Source organism: Scomber scombrus, chromosome 7 (assembly GCF_963691925.1).
Source record: "Scomber scombrus chromosome 7, fScoSco1.1, whole genome shotgun sequence".
NCBI classification, from domain to species: Eukaryota; Metazoa; Chordata; class Actinopteri; order Scombriformes; family Scombridae; genus Scomber; species Scomber scombrus.
Window position 1 is genome coordinate 5,082,899 of NC_084976.1, and position 17,096 is coordinate 5,099,994.

The 17,096-nt window shown below is 39.2% G+C and overlaps 1 protein-coding gene across 1 annotated transcript; it reads left to right on the forward strand.

Moving 5' to 3' along the window:
* The first annotated feature begins 69 nt into the window (after positions 1–69).
* cep76 (centrosomal protein 76) lies at positions 70–12,185 on the forward strand. Its single transcript, XM_062422648.1, has 13 exons — positions 70–191; positions 765–920; positions 1,154–1,238; positions 1,324–1,548; positions 1,678–1,863; positions 3,972–4,069; positions 4,294–4,422; positions 5,102–5,293; positions 8,387–8,553; positions 10,212–10,371; positions 10,901–11,074; positions 11,233–11,450; positions 11,837–12,185. The coding sequence occupies exons 1-13, from the start codon at positions 129–131 to the stop codon at positions 11,973–11,975; spliced, it is 1,992 nt and encodes a 663-aa protein (XP_062278632.1). The 5' UTR covers positions 70–128; the 3' UTR covers positions 11,976–12,185.
* Positions 12,186–17,096: the final 4,911 nt, after the last annotated feature.

Here is a 17,096-nt window from a genome sequence, read left to right on the forward strand (position 1 = left end):
GACTCAGGATAAAGAATAAGGTTATGTTAGAAACGAGAAATGTTCACCAGGATGAAATATTGCTCAAATTAACAATACAGTTATTTATCGTTCCGTTAGTAACGTAGGTAGCTAGGTTAGCAGCTGTAATGTCTCTGCCTCCAGACAAAGCTTCGGAGCTGAAGCAAATCATTCACAACCATCTGCTCAAGGTGAGCAAACTCTAACGTTAAATAGCATTTTCGTACACGCCTGGACTGCTAAACAATGCACATAATGCGTGCTGTACTCACGTAGCCAGATACATTAAACGCAGACCAACATGCGAACTGCCATTACAAATAAAACAATTGAATGTTTACTTGCGTATTGAGAAAAGTATACGCATTATACATCGTATTTTTATATCTTCAGCAACTAAACCGTGTCATTTAATGAGTTCGGCTGTATTAAATCGGTATATGAGGTTTGTCCAGTATTATTTTAATTGCCAGTCATTTTATTCTTCAATGGATATTTGTGTGCATCAAGATAGGCATATGCAAAAATGAATAAGTTCTGTGCCTGTATGTGCCCCAGGATTTTAGAGAAAGTGGTATTTCTATTGACAAAACATTGGTTATTGTTATAAGCACCAAGAAAACTTACTGGAGCTCTGTAAGGTGCACTTCTAACTTCAAGAAGCAAACACTCATCACCCATACTGGTGATCTCTGAAAAGTCTCTTTGTGACTGTTGTTTATGTGATGTGAATGGGGTTTCATTTGTTGTTCTCTGCTTGTCAGATGGATATTCACGGAAAGATTCGTGAGGTGCTGGCTGAGACTGTGAGGGATGATCAAGGTCCATCACATCGAGGTCTGTCTGAAGCGGATTTTCTACACGCTCTTCAGCGCAGGGGCATCATAGATGATGTGATGAAGGACCTCCACTTTACCCAGGTTGCCCAACACTTAACAGGCAATTTTCAGACTTATATATATACTTGATGATACTTACAATAGGAGCTCATTTGAATTCATTTGAAATAGCCTTTTTCTAACTGAATATGGATGATGAGTTTGATCTAGAAAGTATTTTCCCTGTTGTATGACATCTGTCTCTAACCATAAGTGAGTGCATGATACTGACAGTCATCTTTTCTGTGCTTTTTCATGTTGGTTTGATTTGTTAGGAAGCCCCCACAGATACAGAAACAGGATTTCCTCCGAAGCCTGCGACTCACTTTGTAGACAAAGATCTCACTCAACTGAAGAAAAGTAAGAAACATTATTTACAAATTCAAAAAAGAGCATCATAATGGCTCTTTCATAACATTTGACCAATTTTTTTTCTTCGTTTCAGCCAATATTGACCCATCCAGGCGGTACCTGTACCTACAAGTGCTTGGTGGTAAGGCCTTTTTAGAGCACCTCCAGGAGCCAGAGCCTTTACCTGGTCAGGTGTGCTCTACATTCACACTTTACCTCCACTTCCGAAATCAGAGGTTTCGCTCAAAGCCAGTGCCCTGCGCCTGTGAACCTGACCTGAAAGAGGGCTTCCTCTTAGAGATCCACAGAGATGGAATAGGTACAATTAAATCAGTGTTTTTAACTTTAAAGCAACCCCACTCTTCTTCTGCATATACTGTTTCAAAAATGTTGTCAATTTCTCCTTTAAACCTATTCTGTATGTATGTCATCACTTTTGTTACCACAGGAGAGGGCAGTAAGATGGCAGATGCAACTGCCATGCTGTCCATGTGTGACCCAGTTCACTTGGTTTTGATCAAGACAGACACCTCCAGTGAGACGACACTGGTATCGTCCTACTTCCTGGACTGGAGGACAGTCCTCAGCGTGCCCAGTGGGAAGACCTGCATTGCTGTGGAGCTGATGGGAGTTGGTATGCAAGAGTGATTCAGTAAATAGTTATAAAGTGTTTATTTAATTACTAATTTCTTTATTTTGAAAATAGTAATATCTGTACATTTGAAGAATGAGGCTAGTGTCATTCTATATTTTTATTTTTGTCAACAAATCCTGTGAAAAGACCAAAACCAAGAATTGTTAGTCTCTCAATACTTTCAGGACTTGCAGACCATGCACTTTGTCCTACTGAACATGTAAACTTTGTAACTGATCATAAATATATAGCTTTTAGGAAATAATTGATTGGTTGAAATGTTCATTGAGAGAGAAATTTAAATAAAAAATACAGAAAAATCAACAAACCAAATTTGATAAAAACACCAATATACATGGCTGAAAAGGAGAAGTAAAAACCTATTCAATATTTAATTTCTCCACTATTTATTAAATAATAATATTTCTCTATATATTAATAATTAATATATTATATTCTTGTATACATACATAGATTTATACACACATATGTATTTATATGACGTATTCTTAATCATTTTTATGCACCCATATGTACAGTGCCTACTTATCTTTATCCTATATAAAATATGATAAAATAAGGTGTATTAACTAGTTAGCTTTATATTGCAGCAATGTATATTATAATTATAAACTAACAATACTTTTAGGGGCATAAATTGATACATCATTTAAACAATTACCTTTATCTTTTCTAAATATATATATATATTGATTTACATGCATAAAAAAATGAATTAAGTCATTATGACTGAAATTAAATGGAAAAGTTTCTCAAACAGGAATAAGCAATGCATTTGATGCTGTAGTGAGTATGTCAGTAGGAAGGTGTGTGTGTGTGTGTGTGTGTGTGTGTGTGTGTGTGTGTGTGTGTGTGTGTGTGTGTGTGTGTGTGTGTGTGTGTGTGTGTGTGTGTGTGTGTGTGTGTGTGTGTGTGTGTGTGTGCGCGTGTGCGCGTGTGTGTGTGTGTGTGTGTGTGTGTGTGTGTGTGTGTGTGTGTGTGTGTGAGTCAAAAGTCATATTCATGGTAATGTAGAAACAGTGTGGCTCATTGATGTGTGTTTAGAAGTTTTTGAACAACAATGTAGCTCTATGACACAGGAATGAATGAGATATCTGGCTTTAGATACTTGTGTAAAAAAGACTCTAGTAAAAGCAGACGTCCTGATTCAACTCTTTACGCCAGTAAAAGTAAGACTTAGTTTAATGACTTAGAAGTCGCCAAATGACTTACTTGAACGAATTTCATTAGTTTATATAATGCAGATTTGTAAAATATTACTTTTATGAGGGTCACAGTCACAAACAATAAACTTAGCATTTCATAATTGTGGTAGCAGCGGTGCAGCAGATCTAATGAAGTCCACGCAGCACGCTGGATGCAAACTAATATTAAGCCTATTGCCTTTTCATTATAATGTTGATGGACATAAATTTAGTTCTTTTGCCTTAATAATGATACAATAATACACTAAAAATGGTTGGATTGGGAACCCATACATACATAATGTCTCCACGTTGCATTGAGTGTTGCTTGATATGACCAGGGCTCAGCTAGTGTTGCCTTTTTAAAAATCGTCGATTTCCCGGGATTCCCTGGAAAATTGGCTTCTTTTCCCGGCATTTAAAATGTCTTATTTTCGGGAAAAATATTCATCCCTAGTGCGCATGCATGACCAAGTGTACCGTGCCTAAGCACACCTCTTCCAAGCGTACCGTATCAGGGAAGTGTACCGTACTCAAGCACGGTACACTTGCACTCACACTAGCCAAATAATCCGGATTTTATGGGGCAAACGTGTTTGGGCACGGTACAATTGCCTAGTGTGAGTACGCCCTAACACATGTACTATGTCGATAAAGCACATGTTAAGTAGTTAAAATGCTAATTAAGTGCATATTAACAAAAATGCATAGTATCAACTAAAAATGTGCTAGAGACAGTCAGCAGTAGGAAGTGGGGATGGGAAGATTTGCAGAGAAACAGGATGTGTGTGTGATCAGGGAAGTGTGTTTTGCTTATGTATAGTGGTCAGTTTTCTTCACAGCTTTAAGTGAGTCATACACTAACACTTAAATTAAAATATTTGTGTCTATTTGTATCGCCAGGAAGTGAAAGCAAACTCCCAGCTGGTGTTTTGACGGTCAGTCTGGAGCTTTACCCTCCTCTCACAGAGACTCTAAACACTGACATCATCAGCACACAGGTCAGGACAGTGGAGTCTCTTTATATCTGTCTGTTATCCCTCTGTTCATTCATCTGCTTCATTATTCATGAATAAATTCAGCCGCTGTGAGCTCACAATGAATCAATGCAACACAAGTCATCTTCTTCAGGGCTGGTAAAGCTCATTGATACAAAGGCAACACTGTAAGAGCAACATTCTGGGCTCTATATTTAGTGATTGATGTAACTGTATTCCTCATCCAGCAATCACTGGAGAGGCAGAGGACAGCGGAGAAGGAAAGGCTCTTCTTGGTTTATGCCAAACAGTGGTGGAGGGAGTTCCTGGAGATCCGCCCATCACACCAATCCAAAATGGTCAAGATCTTTGCACAGGTTCGTCTGAGTTTATGGAAGAAAATGACACAATTCCACTATATAGGTTTGCTTCATTTTAAGGATATTTTTCCTAAAGCTTAACGTGGCAGTTTCTTTACTCATTTTCAGTACCAGCAGACATGTAGAGTAAATTAGAGCTGTAACAATCAGATGATTCACTGTTTGGTAAGTTGGCAGGAAATTAATTGAGGACCATTTTGATAACAATAAAACAATAAATATCAACAGTATCATTTTTCAAGCAAAAAAGCCAAATATTCTCTGATTTCAACATCTCAATATTGAAAATCTACTACTTTTCTTTATCATATGTGACCATGGATTAAAGATCTTAAGGTTTTAGCTTGTTGCAAGCAAATGGCAAACATCACCACAGGCTCTGAGAAATTGTGGAAGCCATATTTTTGGCAGATTAATAGATGATGCAGATAATTGTTGGTTGCAGCCGTTGAGTGAATAGCATGAGTTTAGATTGTTAAACATATACACAGAGGCTGATCAGAAAGCTGCTTAGTAGGCCTGTCACAATAATTATGTTATCAGCTTATACAATAACGTAATTATCAACATCATCATGTCTATATATGGACTTATCATATGATACATGGACATGACCAACCAGTTTGAATCCTGAGCTTCTTAAATTCATATCAGACTCCTCTTGCTACCTCTGCAGGATGAGAACGGCGTCAACAGGCCCGTGTGCTCTTATGTGCGCGTCCTCAGGGCGGGCCGATTGCTAGAGAGCCCTCGACAGGCGGCCCGCTTCGTCAGCCTGCTGGCCCAAGAGAAGGCCCCCGTGGTGGGAGGAGGAGGAGGCAAGCAGGAGCAGTGGTGCACATTAATGGCTTTCCTTTGCAGAGGGAAGGTAAGGACAAGTGGCCTGGACTCATTATTCAAATGACAACACACTCACTGTCCTGCTAGATCCTTGTTTGTCAAAGATGGGAGACAGTGGCACAGTCATATTTGTCCCTGCCAAGGATCAAGTGTACTGCAGTAGTCATTCTCTTTTCTGATTAATAATAAATCAAACGTTTTTAAAGTGTCTACACAGTAAGATTTATTTTAAACCTCATTGTGCTACATCGTCTCCAACAAGTCAAGTGAGATGTTTCAGAAAGTGTCTGCTATATTATCATTATTGGATTTAGTATCTTGTTTGTGACATACTGTCTATGAATAAGTGCAAGGCGGCTGTCCAAATTCTCCATTTGGCCTTTCTTTAACAGCACCGTCATGTTATTGTTACGTAGTGTAAATTTCCCTTTGCTCTGTCAGACTGTCTAAACAGCTTGGATCTAACAGCACATTAGTTCTAATGAGTAAACTTCTCTGGGGATAATAACATAACTAAGACATACTATATCTTTTTCTGCTTTGTTCATATGATGAATGGAAATGACTGGATATTCAAGTCGGTTATGATCTTGAGGGAAACAGAACTTGATTTAACTAATGTGTATTTTTCTCCCTTTTGTTTTCATGCATTGTTACAACCAAAAGTCCAAATTTGGGAATGGTGACACGAACACTAAAAGATTTGTTCTGTGCTCTCAAAACTTGTCTCAAAATAATAAAAAGCCCATACTGGTGTCCAAAAAGATAAGACAGCAACAAAAAAAGTCCCTAGCAGACACGCAAGCATACAAACATTTTCAGACATCTGTTCATGGATCCATATTTTGCCTTCCATGTACTGCAGGTCATAGTTTCCCATCTTCATCACACCCACTCCAGCATTCTCCGTGGTCACACACACCTCAGATAAAGTGTGTGTGAAAAATTCTGCCTGAGAATAACTACAGTGATGTAATTTCAGGCCAAGTCTATTACCTCCGAGATATAACCAAACTTGAAAAAGAGACCAGTGTGAAAACAATCCAGAATTCATTAAAATGTAAGTGCATTTTGAGTCTTAGAAAAAAAATCAATGAATAAAACTGTGATCGTATTTCCCTCTTAAAAGCCCTTGAACTCATAACCTCAGTTTGGGAAATATGTTTTGAATTAAATATTTTAGTTCCCCTAGGAAAAAGTTCAGTTTTGCTCCACGAGTCTAAAAAGTATCGCGTAAACTTGGCTCGGCCGGGACCTCGCTTCGTTTCTGAGCACAACTGATTGTGTCATTTCTGAGAAAGCTGGAGCTGACTGACTGATGCATTTTCATCTCGCAACGAGATACCAGGGAATTTCCCAGACCACCGCGGGATAAATGCTCCCTGCCTCTCCCTCTCTCCTGCGAGCGGCTGGCAAGACAGACACAACACAACTCTCACAAAGTGGCCCTTGTCAGCTGTGATTTATGACTTTCATTCCAGGGAAAATTAATTTAGCCTCATCAGTCCCCAGCCTGTTCCAACGCTGCCGTCCATATTAGCACTTCTGGAGAACATCTATCATTTTGACTCGCCCATACCCAGAGCCAGTAGCAGCAGCAGCAGCAACAACAGCTATAGCACCAGCACAAGCCTCAAGCTCAACCCAGGCCTCTTTACCAGAAAAGTTTTACTAGTGAAACAAGAGCTGCTCACTGTCATGGACTATTTGATGACTACATAGTTTATTTCCTCTCCAGTAGACTTTCTTGTATGTGTTCAACACTTCTGAGAAAAGCCAACAGCGCATAGAGAGCAGGATATTGTATTTCTGTTTAAACAGACCGTTGTAGCGACATGATGAATTAGAAAAGAGACAGGGATGGTGTGAAGATGGCGTTAAATCTGTCTAAATATGTGGACTTGGAATATATCACGGTTTAAAAGCCACATGCACTCACAGTGTGATTAATACGTTTGTCCCACCTTTAATGGTTTTCACTTATAAAGATAGACTTTTTTCTTTTTCTTAGATATTCCAGCAGTGGCATGAAAGGTGGTAAATACATTCTTACACTGTATCTTGTCCAGCCACCAGGAACAGCAAAAGAGGCTAATTTAAATATGGAAGAACAGCATTGATATTTTGGGACAGCATACAGTATTCTACAAAAGAAAAGAAACTCTTAGCTTGTAAAACTTTCAACCACAAGGGTCTTTTGCAGCAAGACACATTGTTCTGAGGGGAGAATCTGTTTCAGCTTTGCAGTTCTATAGAAGTGCATGACTGAAATCAAACAGGGGAAAAAAACAAACGTGTTAAAGACAAAAAGGTGCGACCTGTTAGCCTCCTGGTTAAGACGCATACCGCAAAACCACAATGTCCTCCATTTGACTTCTCTTGCATGACACAACACTCTCTCTACTCCTGTTTCCTGTCTCTTTCGCACTTTTAACTGTCAAAAAAGGCACACACAAAAAAAAAGAAAGCTAATGAAAAAGTCCACACCCATGCTAGCAGCTGTGTGAGGCTGTACTCTGACTCTAAATGAGCTACATGCTAACGTTAGGAAGCTTATACGCTCACAAAGACAACATGTTTATGTCTTAGCAGTTGCAGTGTTTACCGTCTTAGTTTAACGTGTTAGCATGCTAACATCAGCCAATTTGATGTTGCTAGATGAATGGCTAAGGGAAGCAGGCACAATGAGATGTTTGACTCAAAATTACAAATGTAATGCTCATGGTGGAGCTAGAGTAAAAGTCAGTGGAGCATCAAGTTATTACCATACATCTACTGGGAACCACGAATGTGTTAGATTCTATGCCAATTTGTCTTGTAGATATTTAACTGGAAAATGTCAAAAATAAGTGAAAAGTGGTATTGCCAGAGGAAAATGCAGGGGATCACCATAATTGATAATATCATGAATGTCTGTACAAAATGTCATGGCAATCCATTCAGCAGCTGTCAAGATATTTCAGTGTGTACCAAAGTAATGGACCAACTGACAGGCTGATATCGCCATTCGTAGAGCCACTCAGCCTTCACCGAGTTTGAGAATACTATAAACACTCAGCTATAGTTTCTACATTTCAATCCCTGGAAAGGAGCTGAACTAAACATTGTTTGTCGTCTCCAGGGAGACTGTGAGGACCACGCCACCCTGCTGTGCAGCCTGCTGCTGGGCTTTGGCCTGGATGCGTATGTGTGTGTGGGCGCCAAAGCCAAGGGAACACCACACACCTGGGTCCTGACCAGAGGTACTGATGGAAGCATCACCTTCTGGGAGAGCCTGACTGCACACAGGTTCGATTTCTTTCTTTTTTTTTAATGTCATTGCCCCCCTCCCCTTCTGTCATTAGTGTTAAGGGCCGTCCACACTGAGAATGATAACTATAATTATAAATATATAGTTTTAAATATCGTTCTAATTCAAGTGCATGGTGGAGTCCACACCACAACTATAATGATAACGATAGAGGAGAACGATATTGTTGGAATCACTTTCAGAGCAATTTTAGGAACGATAAAAACGCTGACAGTCAATAAAAGTCCTTCCCCTGACTGTTGTATATATTTATTTGAATGCAGCTTTGCTCCTCTCTCACCATGGACTACACGCTGTAAATATATAAATAATATGTAAATATAGGTCTTTATTATTACAAAGATACTGGAACTTTGATCTCTGTTATAATGTGAAAAATAAAAAACAACAACAACAACAAAGTTAGTGGATCTTTGTAAGCATATCTGTGCTCATACTGTGTCCCTGCCGCAGCAGTGCACTTTTACGCACTGCACTTCAACATCTGCTGCAGGTCAGTTTGGTCTGTAAATACTGGAACATCAGAGCAACTAGTGTCTGAAATACTTCTGATCAACACACTGAATCAGCATCCACCTCTGAACTCTTCCGCTTTCTTTTTATTTCTCCATACAACGTACAGCAGCTCATCAATAATTAGCTGCAGACACAGCTGGAGATACTGGACACCGCTGTTTCATTATCGTTCATACTGTGTATTATATAGTTATAGTTATCGTTCTCAGTGTGGACGGCCGTTTAGTCTCAGAATAATAGCGACAGAGTAGATGTATAAGAAAATGCAGCATATTATAGACATTTTTGTAGAGGATATTTAAACATCTGCAGAAGGAGGAGAATGTTGGTGTTGGAAGAAGTCTTTTGTTCTTCAGAAACAAAATGTTAACTTATAAAACCACTGAATATTAAAGAGACTGTTTGAACTACACTGAGTGTTTGGTTTTGGTTCAGTTAGCTCATTAAGTAATCTTTGTGCATTAGTCGGCAGGATATCTTAGAATCCCAGTGATTTTCCTCGGAATTGGAAGGTCAGGTCCAAGGAACAGTTGATTACATTTTGCTGATAACCCCGGGATTCTGTCCATCAATTATTGTGTTTTACTGTGGGAAGAATGGAGATAGACTTGGTTTCATATCTAACAAGTATGCTGATTTACAGTCAATAAATGATAGAAATATGCTTTACCAGAAAGCATTAGTGGATTGTGTTCTCAAAATATTTTATAGGTTTTTTTAGGAGCTTTTTATAGTCTTCCATCTAAATTTCACAATTTTGTCCTTAAAGACTTTTATTACTTGTGGTTTTGTTTTATTACATTCATGATGGTTGTATTTTTATTTGAATTTGAATCTTTATACTCTGGAAAAGCATAAAAAAATCTCATTAGCTGGAACTTCCCACCATGAAGTTTCGAGCTGATTTACTGGAACTACAGTATATTTTATCACTACATGGAAAATGATGTGATTCAATGTGTTGTAACTATTGTTGTACAGTTTTTATAACATTTAATTACAGAGTAAATCTGCCAAAAAACAAGTTGTCATATCATGTGCAGCATTAACTATATAAATCATTTTGTTTATGTTTTTGTAATGAGACTGAATCAGCTTGTTGCCTCATGTGTATGATCAGATACCTGCATCGGGCTATAGACCCGGATGCCCCACCGCTGGCCCCTCAGCCCAAACCCTCGTCCCCCTACCGCACTGTGGGCTGCGTCTTCAACCACCAGACCTTCCTGGCCAACTGCCAGCCCTCTGACGCTGTGGAGCTCTGTGTCTTTGACTTCCAGGTACCTCACTACCATCATCGGATAGACCAAGTTAAATACACTCCACTTACATTATTCATAGCACACTGTCCCTGTTATTCTTTTCTAATTATTAAAGCACTTTGCTGTAAAAAAAAAAAAAAAAAAAAAATCCCACTGAAATATCATTAGAGTGTTCATTTGTTTCACTGGCAGATATTATGATAATAGTCAGGACCAGGTTTGGTGAAATGAGTTTCAGTATGAAAGTGTTCATTTATGGCTGCAGATCAGATTGGATAGAGAATATGTTATCAAATAGATAGTGGTGATTTTAAGTCAGACCGGGGGCAGAAGAAGCCTAGAGCGCAGAGCAGTGGAAGACGTCCAGGTTTAATCATCAGACCCGTGGTCAGTATGCGAGTAGTGAAATTGAATCTGCAACAGCCTTCAGCCGCAGTGTGCTGCTTCCACCGTGTGAGCAGAGGCAGTAGCCCCAGATAAGAGCATCAACTAAATGGCTGTTGGTTGTTTTTTGTTTTTTCTCCCTCCCTCTTTCCCTCTCTTTCAGAATCAGTCTAGGTGGAAAGCGATGAGCGCAGAGGCTCTCAAGTCCGTCTGTGCCCCAGGTTCCACCACCTCTCTGCCCCCTCTGCCTCCACTCTGCGCCCCATCTCTGGATGCTGCTGCTGCTAGCAACCAAATGGAGCTGGAGATGCGGTACCTGGTCTCAGAGTACAGGAAGGTAAAAAAAAAAAAAAAAAATCAATATTGAAGTTTGGGAGTTTTTAGAGGATGTTTAACACTTTTGCCCTGTGCTGGGGAAAAAAGACTGATTTTCAAATAGCCTGTTATATAAAAAAATAAAAAAAGTAACGTGCTGAAATGCATTATGTCCTCCAGGACTTGGAGCTGGCGACAGTCTGGGACGACCACCTGTCCTACCTGCTGTCCTCGGCCTTGTCGGCCTACGAGCTGGAGCGCTGCAGCGGCGTCTCCTGCGGCAACGAGGAGTTCCAGGACGCAGTGAGGAGGGCGGTGCCTGACGGACACACCTTCAAAGGCTTCCCCATCCACTTCCTGCACCGCAATGCTCGTAGAGCCTTTGCCACCTGCCTCAAGTGAGCTGGGGACACACTGAGGGGTCAGCAGGGTGTACGTACAGTACGTTTGGCTAGAAAGTCCACGGGGAGTCAATTTCACATTGGCAGTGCTCCATTCTGTTAGAGTATCCTTGAGTACAGTCAGTACAACCATCCATGCCAGATACAGAAAGGTTAGAAGTCATGGCAGGAGCAGACATGACTCAAAAGTTCCTTAAAAGAAGAACTAATCATAAAAAGTACGACTATATAACAAATGCCAAAAAGTAATTGATACCAGATATATTGTTGTGTTCATGATACAATGTAACAGAGCCATGAATGAGGCTGTGATGAAAACTTGCATACTGACCCAATTCAACGTCAATTTTATTCTGTTTTTTCTCTCTTTTTTTTTTTGCCAGGTCTCCATTCTGTGACGAGATAGTGTGTTGTCGTGGCGACAGTGTGAGGCTGGCTGTCCGAGTTCGGGTGTTTGTCTATCCAGAGAACGCATGTGCAGTGTGGCTCATGTTCGCATGTAAATATCGCTCTGTGCTCTGACCGGCTGACCCTGGACACACACTCACAACTTCACCAGGACACCACAGGCCTGTTTCCTACAGGTCTATACATGTACAATGCAGCAAGAACACCTCGGCTTTCACTTTTAAGTCCAATAGACTCATTATATATATGTACAGACAACATATACATATGCCTCAGAATTGTATTTATGTCTATTTTTGTAAATAAATAAAACTTTTTAAATTGCACTGTCTACTTGTTGAATTTTCAAATATATGTTATATATAAGTTTTTGTTTTGTTTTTTAAACCAGATTAATGATTTAGCTTTAAATTAGCCTAAACGATGCAGAAACATTCTCAATATGTTTAAACATATCACAACAGTTTAAATTTGTTCAACTCTTAACACACAAAATGCTACATATCTAATTTTAGACTCAAAATCTCTCACAAAATGCTAAATATCTATATCAAATTAGTCAATGCATTATGCACATGCTTTGTTAGAGTGTCAGAACAATGCAACAGTTCATATGTTAATCCCAATTTAAAAACAATTATGCTATCGGTCACTAACTTCAATTCCACAAGATTACATACATATAATGAGGAAAAATACACTGTGCATCAGAAGTCAGTATTTGAAATGATGTAGGATTAGAATGACCTTTAAAATCTTGTATTTATTAACAGGCTCTTACTGTAAATATAGACAGTCAAATCTAGAATCTGACTTTACAGTAAATCCTACATTCATACAAGAGAGAATTATGAGTGACTGGTCCTGCTCTGTATATAGCACATGTAGGTTTTATTAAAGATACTAAACCTCAGATATTTATATCATTTGTAAGTTTAATGGTTGAAAAGGGTCAAAGCTCCAGCAACACTTGCAGTATACAGAACAGCTTTTTCAACACATTTCAGCTTGCGGCCTTCATCAGGGTCATCATAAAACACATTACAGACAGCATTTAAATAGGGTCGTTAAAAAGCAGGAAAAAATGTTAAACAATGTACAAAAAGTAGCCAATTATGTGCATCCAGACATAAAAGCACAAGTGTAATGGTTGAAAATATGGTAAGCTACAGTAACTGTGGAAAGTATATAGAAGTAAGCCACAATTTTTGTTTCTTTACTTTTCACTACTGCCATAAACCTGAGATAGAAAGCAGTGGTGGTGACGTCAATCAGCGTCAGTGATGCTCAAAAATTCTTAGAAGCACCTGCTGCACTTACTCAAATATGTACCGAAAGTATATCAGTGTTTTTCACTTTGCATTTTGTGACTCATCGGGTCAGTTTGGTTCTTTTCGCAGAATGAAACTGAGCCAAAGCAGCTCTAAAATATTGTAGTATGTTTACTTGTAATACATGAACACACCACTAGATGGCGATTTAGGACTAAACATTGGCGTGCTGTATGCGACTGCAGCTGTTCAGGCCTTTATTCTTACAACTCTTAGGAGCATCTTTGAATACAGACTGGGTAACATGACTGGTCACTTCACAGGTCCACCCCAGCATTCACTGACTCACAACATGCATAACAATCAGTGGATGTATTGAATAAATAGAGGTGTATAACAAAGGCAGACTCATGAAGAAAAACTCTTTTAATCATGATATTTTGTCTTTAAGGATCAGGAGGACAAACCACAGTGAAGCTATTATTCTGGCTTTGAACGCCACAGGCAATTGTTGACTTCTAATTTGAGGCTGCCTGATTGTGAAATTGCAGAGAGGGGGCAAAGTGATAGCTGCTTGGTCGACTGAGTTGCTTTGTGGTCGGGAGCAGTTGACAAAGAAAGTTTTGCCCTGATTGAAGTGCTCTATTAATTGACATACACAGGGTAGTTTTGTGTGTGTGTGTGTGTGTGTGTGTTTTTTTTTATGGAGTGCTGCTTCCCTCAACTCCCTTGTTTTCCGCTCCATGCAGTATTGCTCCGTGCTGTTTGGAGTTCAGGGGGGAACGGTTGACACATCAGCCCAAACTTTGACAAGAAGCCTGTGAGGATGGCCAATTAATTCGATTTTTCCGGGAGCTAATTTGCAATTCTACATTTGCCCCAGAGTTGTTGAACATGAAGATCAGGAGGGAGGGCTGAAAGAGCGAAATAGAGAGCTAATGAATAATTCCTCCCTTTTTCTCTGAATGTCACACACACACACACACACATGCACACACACTTCCGTTCCCACTCATTACTGTATACCAGAGGAAGGAATGTACAGCAAAGGAAGTGTTTGATGCTGGGAACTCAGGTATGTTTTCAGCCCATAATAAACAGCAGTGCTCAGGTGTAATTGACTAATAGGTCCTGTGGGAGGGCAGTTAGTGTGTATAAAAAAATAAAAAAGAGGAAGAGAAGAGAGGGGATGCTGGTTCCTATCAAAACCATCACTCACGCCTTGCATCTCAACAGTGATGCTGACATGCAGTGTTTGCATTTAGGTGAGACTTTGAAAACATTTCTCGGTGTGTGTGTGTGTGTGTGTGTGTGTGTGTGTGTGTGTGTGTGTGTGTGTGTGTGTGTGTGTGTGTGTGTGTGTGTGTGTGTGTGTGTGTGTGTGTGTGTGTGTGTGTGTGTGAGTAACACCTTTGAAAACCCCTCACATGTCAGTGTAAAGGTGAATGTAGTTTTTTACGACTGAAATGACTAAAAGATTAGTTTCACAGTGTAAACGGTTCAGCAGCCTGTATTTTTGGTAATTAGTAATGTTAATAAAGCGGATATAGATAGAACAGACTCGCAGGTGAGGAGATTTTGTCCCGATTCTGTTTGAATTACAGCACACACACACTTTTTATTTTTCACACGTATAATCATCTTCCTCTTCTGAGGAGGCATAAGCTGCTAATGAGTATTTTTCATCCTTCACCTGTAGTTCACAAGTATTGTCAGTAATTTCATCATCAGTTGTTATAATGGTGTTGATTGGGGGAAATAAATTGTAGCTTGCAGACATCTTTAGCATGTTACTGTGGCGTGCTTGTTTATTATGCCTCACAGTCAAAAAAGAAGCTTCCGGCATTCATTGAGACATAATGTTTGTTAGACATTAAAGAATTTCCCTTTAATAATGTTCACAGAATATCTCATGAACATAAAGTTTTTTTGGGGGGGGGGGGATAAAAGGTTTTAATGTGTGTTTAATGTAGCATTTCATACAGTAGATTAGGTCTTATGCCTCAGGTTGCATTATAAGACTTAAATCCAGTTTCTTAGAATTATTTGCAGTATTCAATTCAATTCCGTTAATTGTCATTATACAGAGAAAAGCAAAGTACAGTGAAATTAGCAGTGTCATCAGGGCAGTACAGTATAAAAAGTACAGATTAAAAAGACAAGAATAAAAGTTAAAAAACAAGATTTTGAATAATAACTGAGTAAGTTATTATTAACCAATACAGCAGTTTTAGAGACAGTCCATACATTGGCTATATTTTGCCCTTTAGAGCATCACTGTTTCACTGCTTTACAACCTTGCCTGCAACGAATGAAGTTAAGCTTATGAATGTGTGAATAAGCACAACATATAAAGTTAAAGGCAGATCAATTAATGTACACAATATGTGTTCTCCAGTGTTGGAAAGTAACTAATAAAATGTATTTCTGTACTGTATTGTAGTGCAATTTGCAGATACTTGCACTTTGAGTATTTACATTATATGCTGCTCTATACTTGATTACCCTTCAGAGAAAAATATTCTGTGTTGGATTAATACAGTTAATTTAAAGATCAAGATTTTATATAGAAAACATGAGCAATTTATAAAATATGATGCACTGTTATGGATGAAATTCAACTCCAACTTGACCAGCTGTAGTACTACAATGTTGCTTAGACAGAAATGCGTCCGTAATAATAATACGACTATATAACATTCAAAGACGTGCGGGGCATTCTCTTGAAATCAAATATTTCTAAGTGCGATATTGCTACGTTTAAATATAAATCTCAACACTTTTCCTCCACTTGTGTCTTTGATCACAAGAGTATAAAGTCCGTATGACCTGCACTGGGGAAGGACAGCCAATAGCCACGAGCAAGTTTTAAAGCACTGCTGCGAGATGACATGCCAAAGTCTGCTTGGCCGTGATTCACGACAGCTGGCACGTTTTCAACACAAAGGCTCCTCAACAAAGTAATTATACGCTGTGTTAAGACAAGAGGGCTGAAATGTGCTGAGAGTTTAGATTGTACAGACTAAATAAGGTGTGGTGTTACAGTTTCTTTTAGTGAGATCTTTAAATGTGCTGTAAATGTGTCATCACGGATTGCCTTGGTAACCTCTACAGACGCATGCGTTTGATTGTTGATTCGGTTATAGGTGCCTGCGTGGAAATGGATGTGTTCAAAGTGATTGCATGTGGACAGGGCTTTGATTTCTGTGCTACACTACTGATTAAATCTCACTTCTTCTTTCAAACAAAAAAAAAGAGAAAAAAAAGGATAGAATACTTTAGTTCAGGGCTGTAGTAAGAGGTTATGAAGCACAGAGGTCGTTGAGTCAAAGTCTCTCCAGCACCACTCGTCTGTAAAATGTTTAATTAATTGGGTTTTTCTTATTATATTTATTCAGAACAACTACATTGTTTATATGTAGGTTACCTTGCTAGCAGCCCCCTTTTCACTACCTTTGTCGGCCTATTGTTGCTCTTCTTTGCATGTTACCACCACCAAATGTCATTACGTGGAATAATGTGAAGGTCCATAGATCAAAATGTTCAATTGTGTACTTGTGTGGATGCGTGTTCATTTCGTGCCGTTGCATGATATAAACTAAATGAGGACCGATTCATAAAGACAACAGGTTTTTTTTGAAAATTTGCTTTATTTAAGTTCTATCAAATTTGTAATAAAACAATCTTCCTTTGTTGCTTTGTCCCCCCCCCCCCCCCCCCCCAACACATGGAGTGATTTGGGAGCTGAGTGGTTACCATGCATGCCCCATAGTCATAGCGTCCCTGGTTCGATTCTGGCAAGGGACTTTTGCTGCATGTCCTTCCTGTCTCTCTTCTCTTCTTTCCTGTCAGCTTCTATGCCATCTACTTTCAAATAAAGGCAAAAATGCCCAAAAACAATATTATATATATACAGAGTCCATGGGCACACCTTCTGACTCCTCAATAGTATCTCCAGCCCTGC

Coding starts and splice junctions, on each gene's coding strand:
- cep76 (XM_062422648.1), top strand. CDS start 129: ATGTCTCTGCCTCCAGACAAAGCTTCGGAGCTGAAGCAAATCATTCAC. Junction 192..764: donor TTCACAACCATCTGCTCAAG/GTGAGCAAACTC, acceptor TCTGCTTGTCAG/ATGGATATTCACGGAAAGAT. Junction 10,372..10,900: donor TCTGTGTCTTTGACTTCCAG/GTACCTCACTAC, acceptor CCTCTCTTTCAG/AATCAGTCTAGGTGGAAAGC.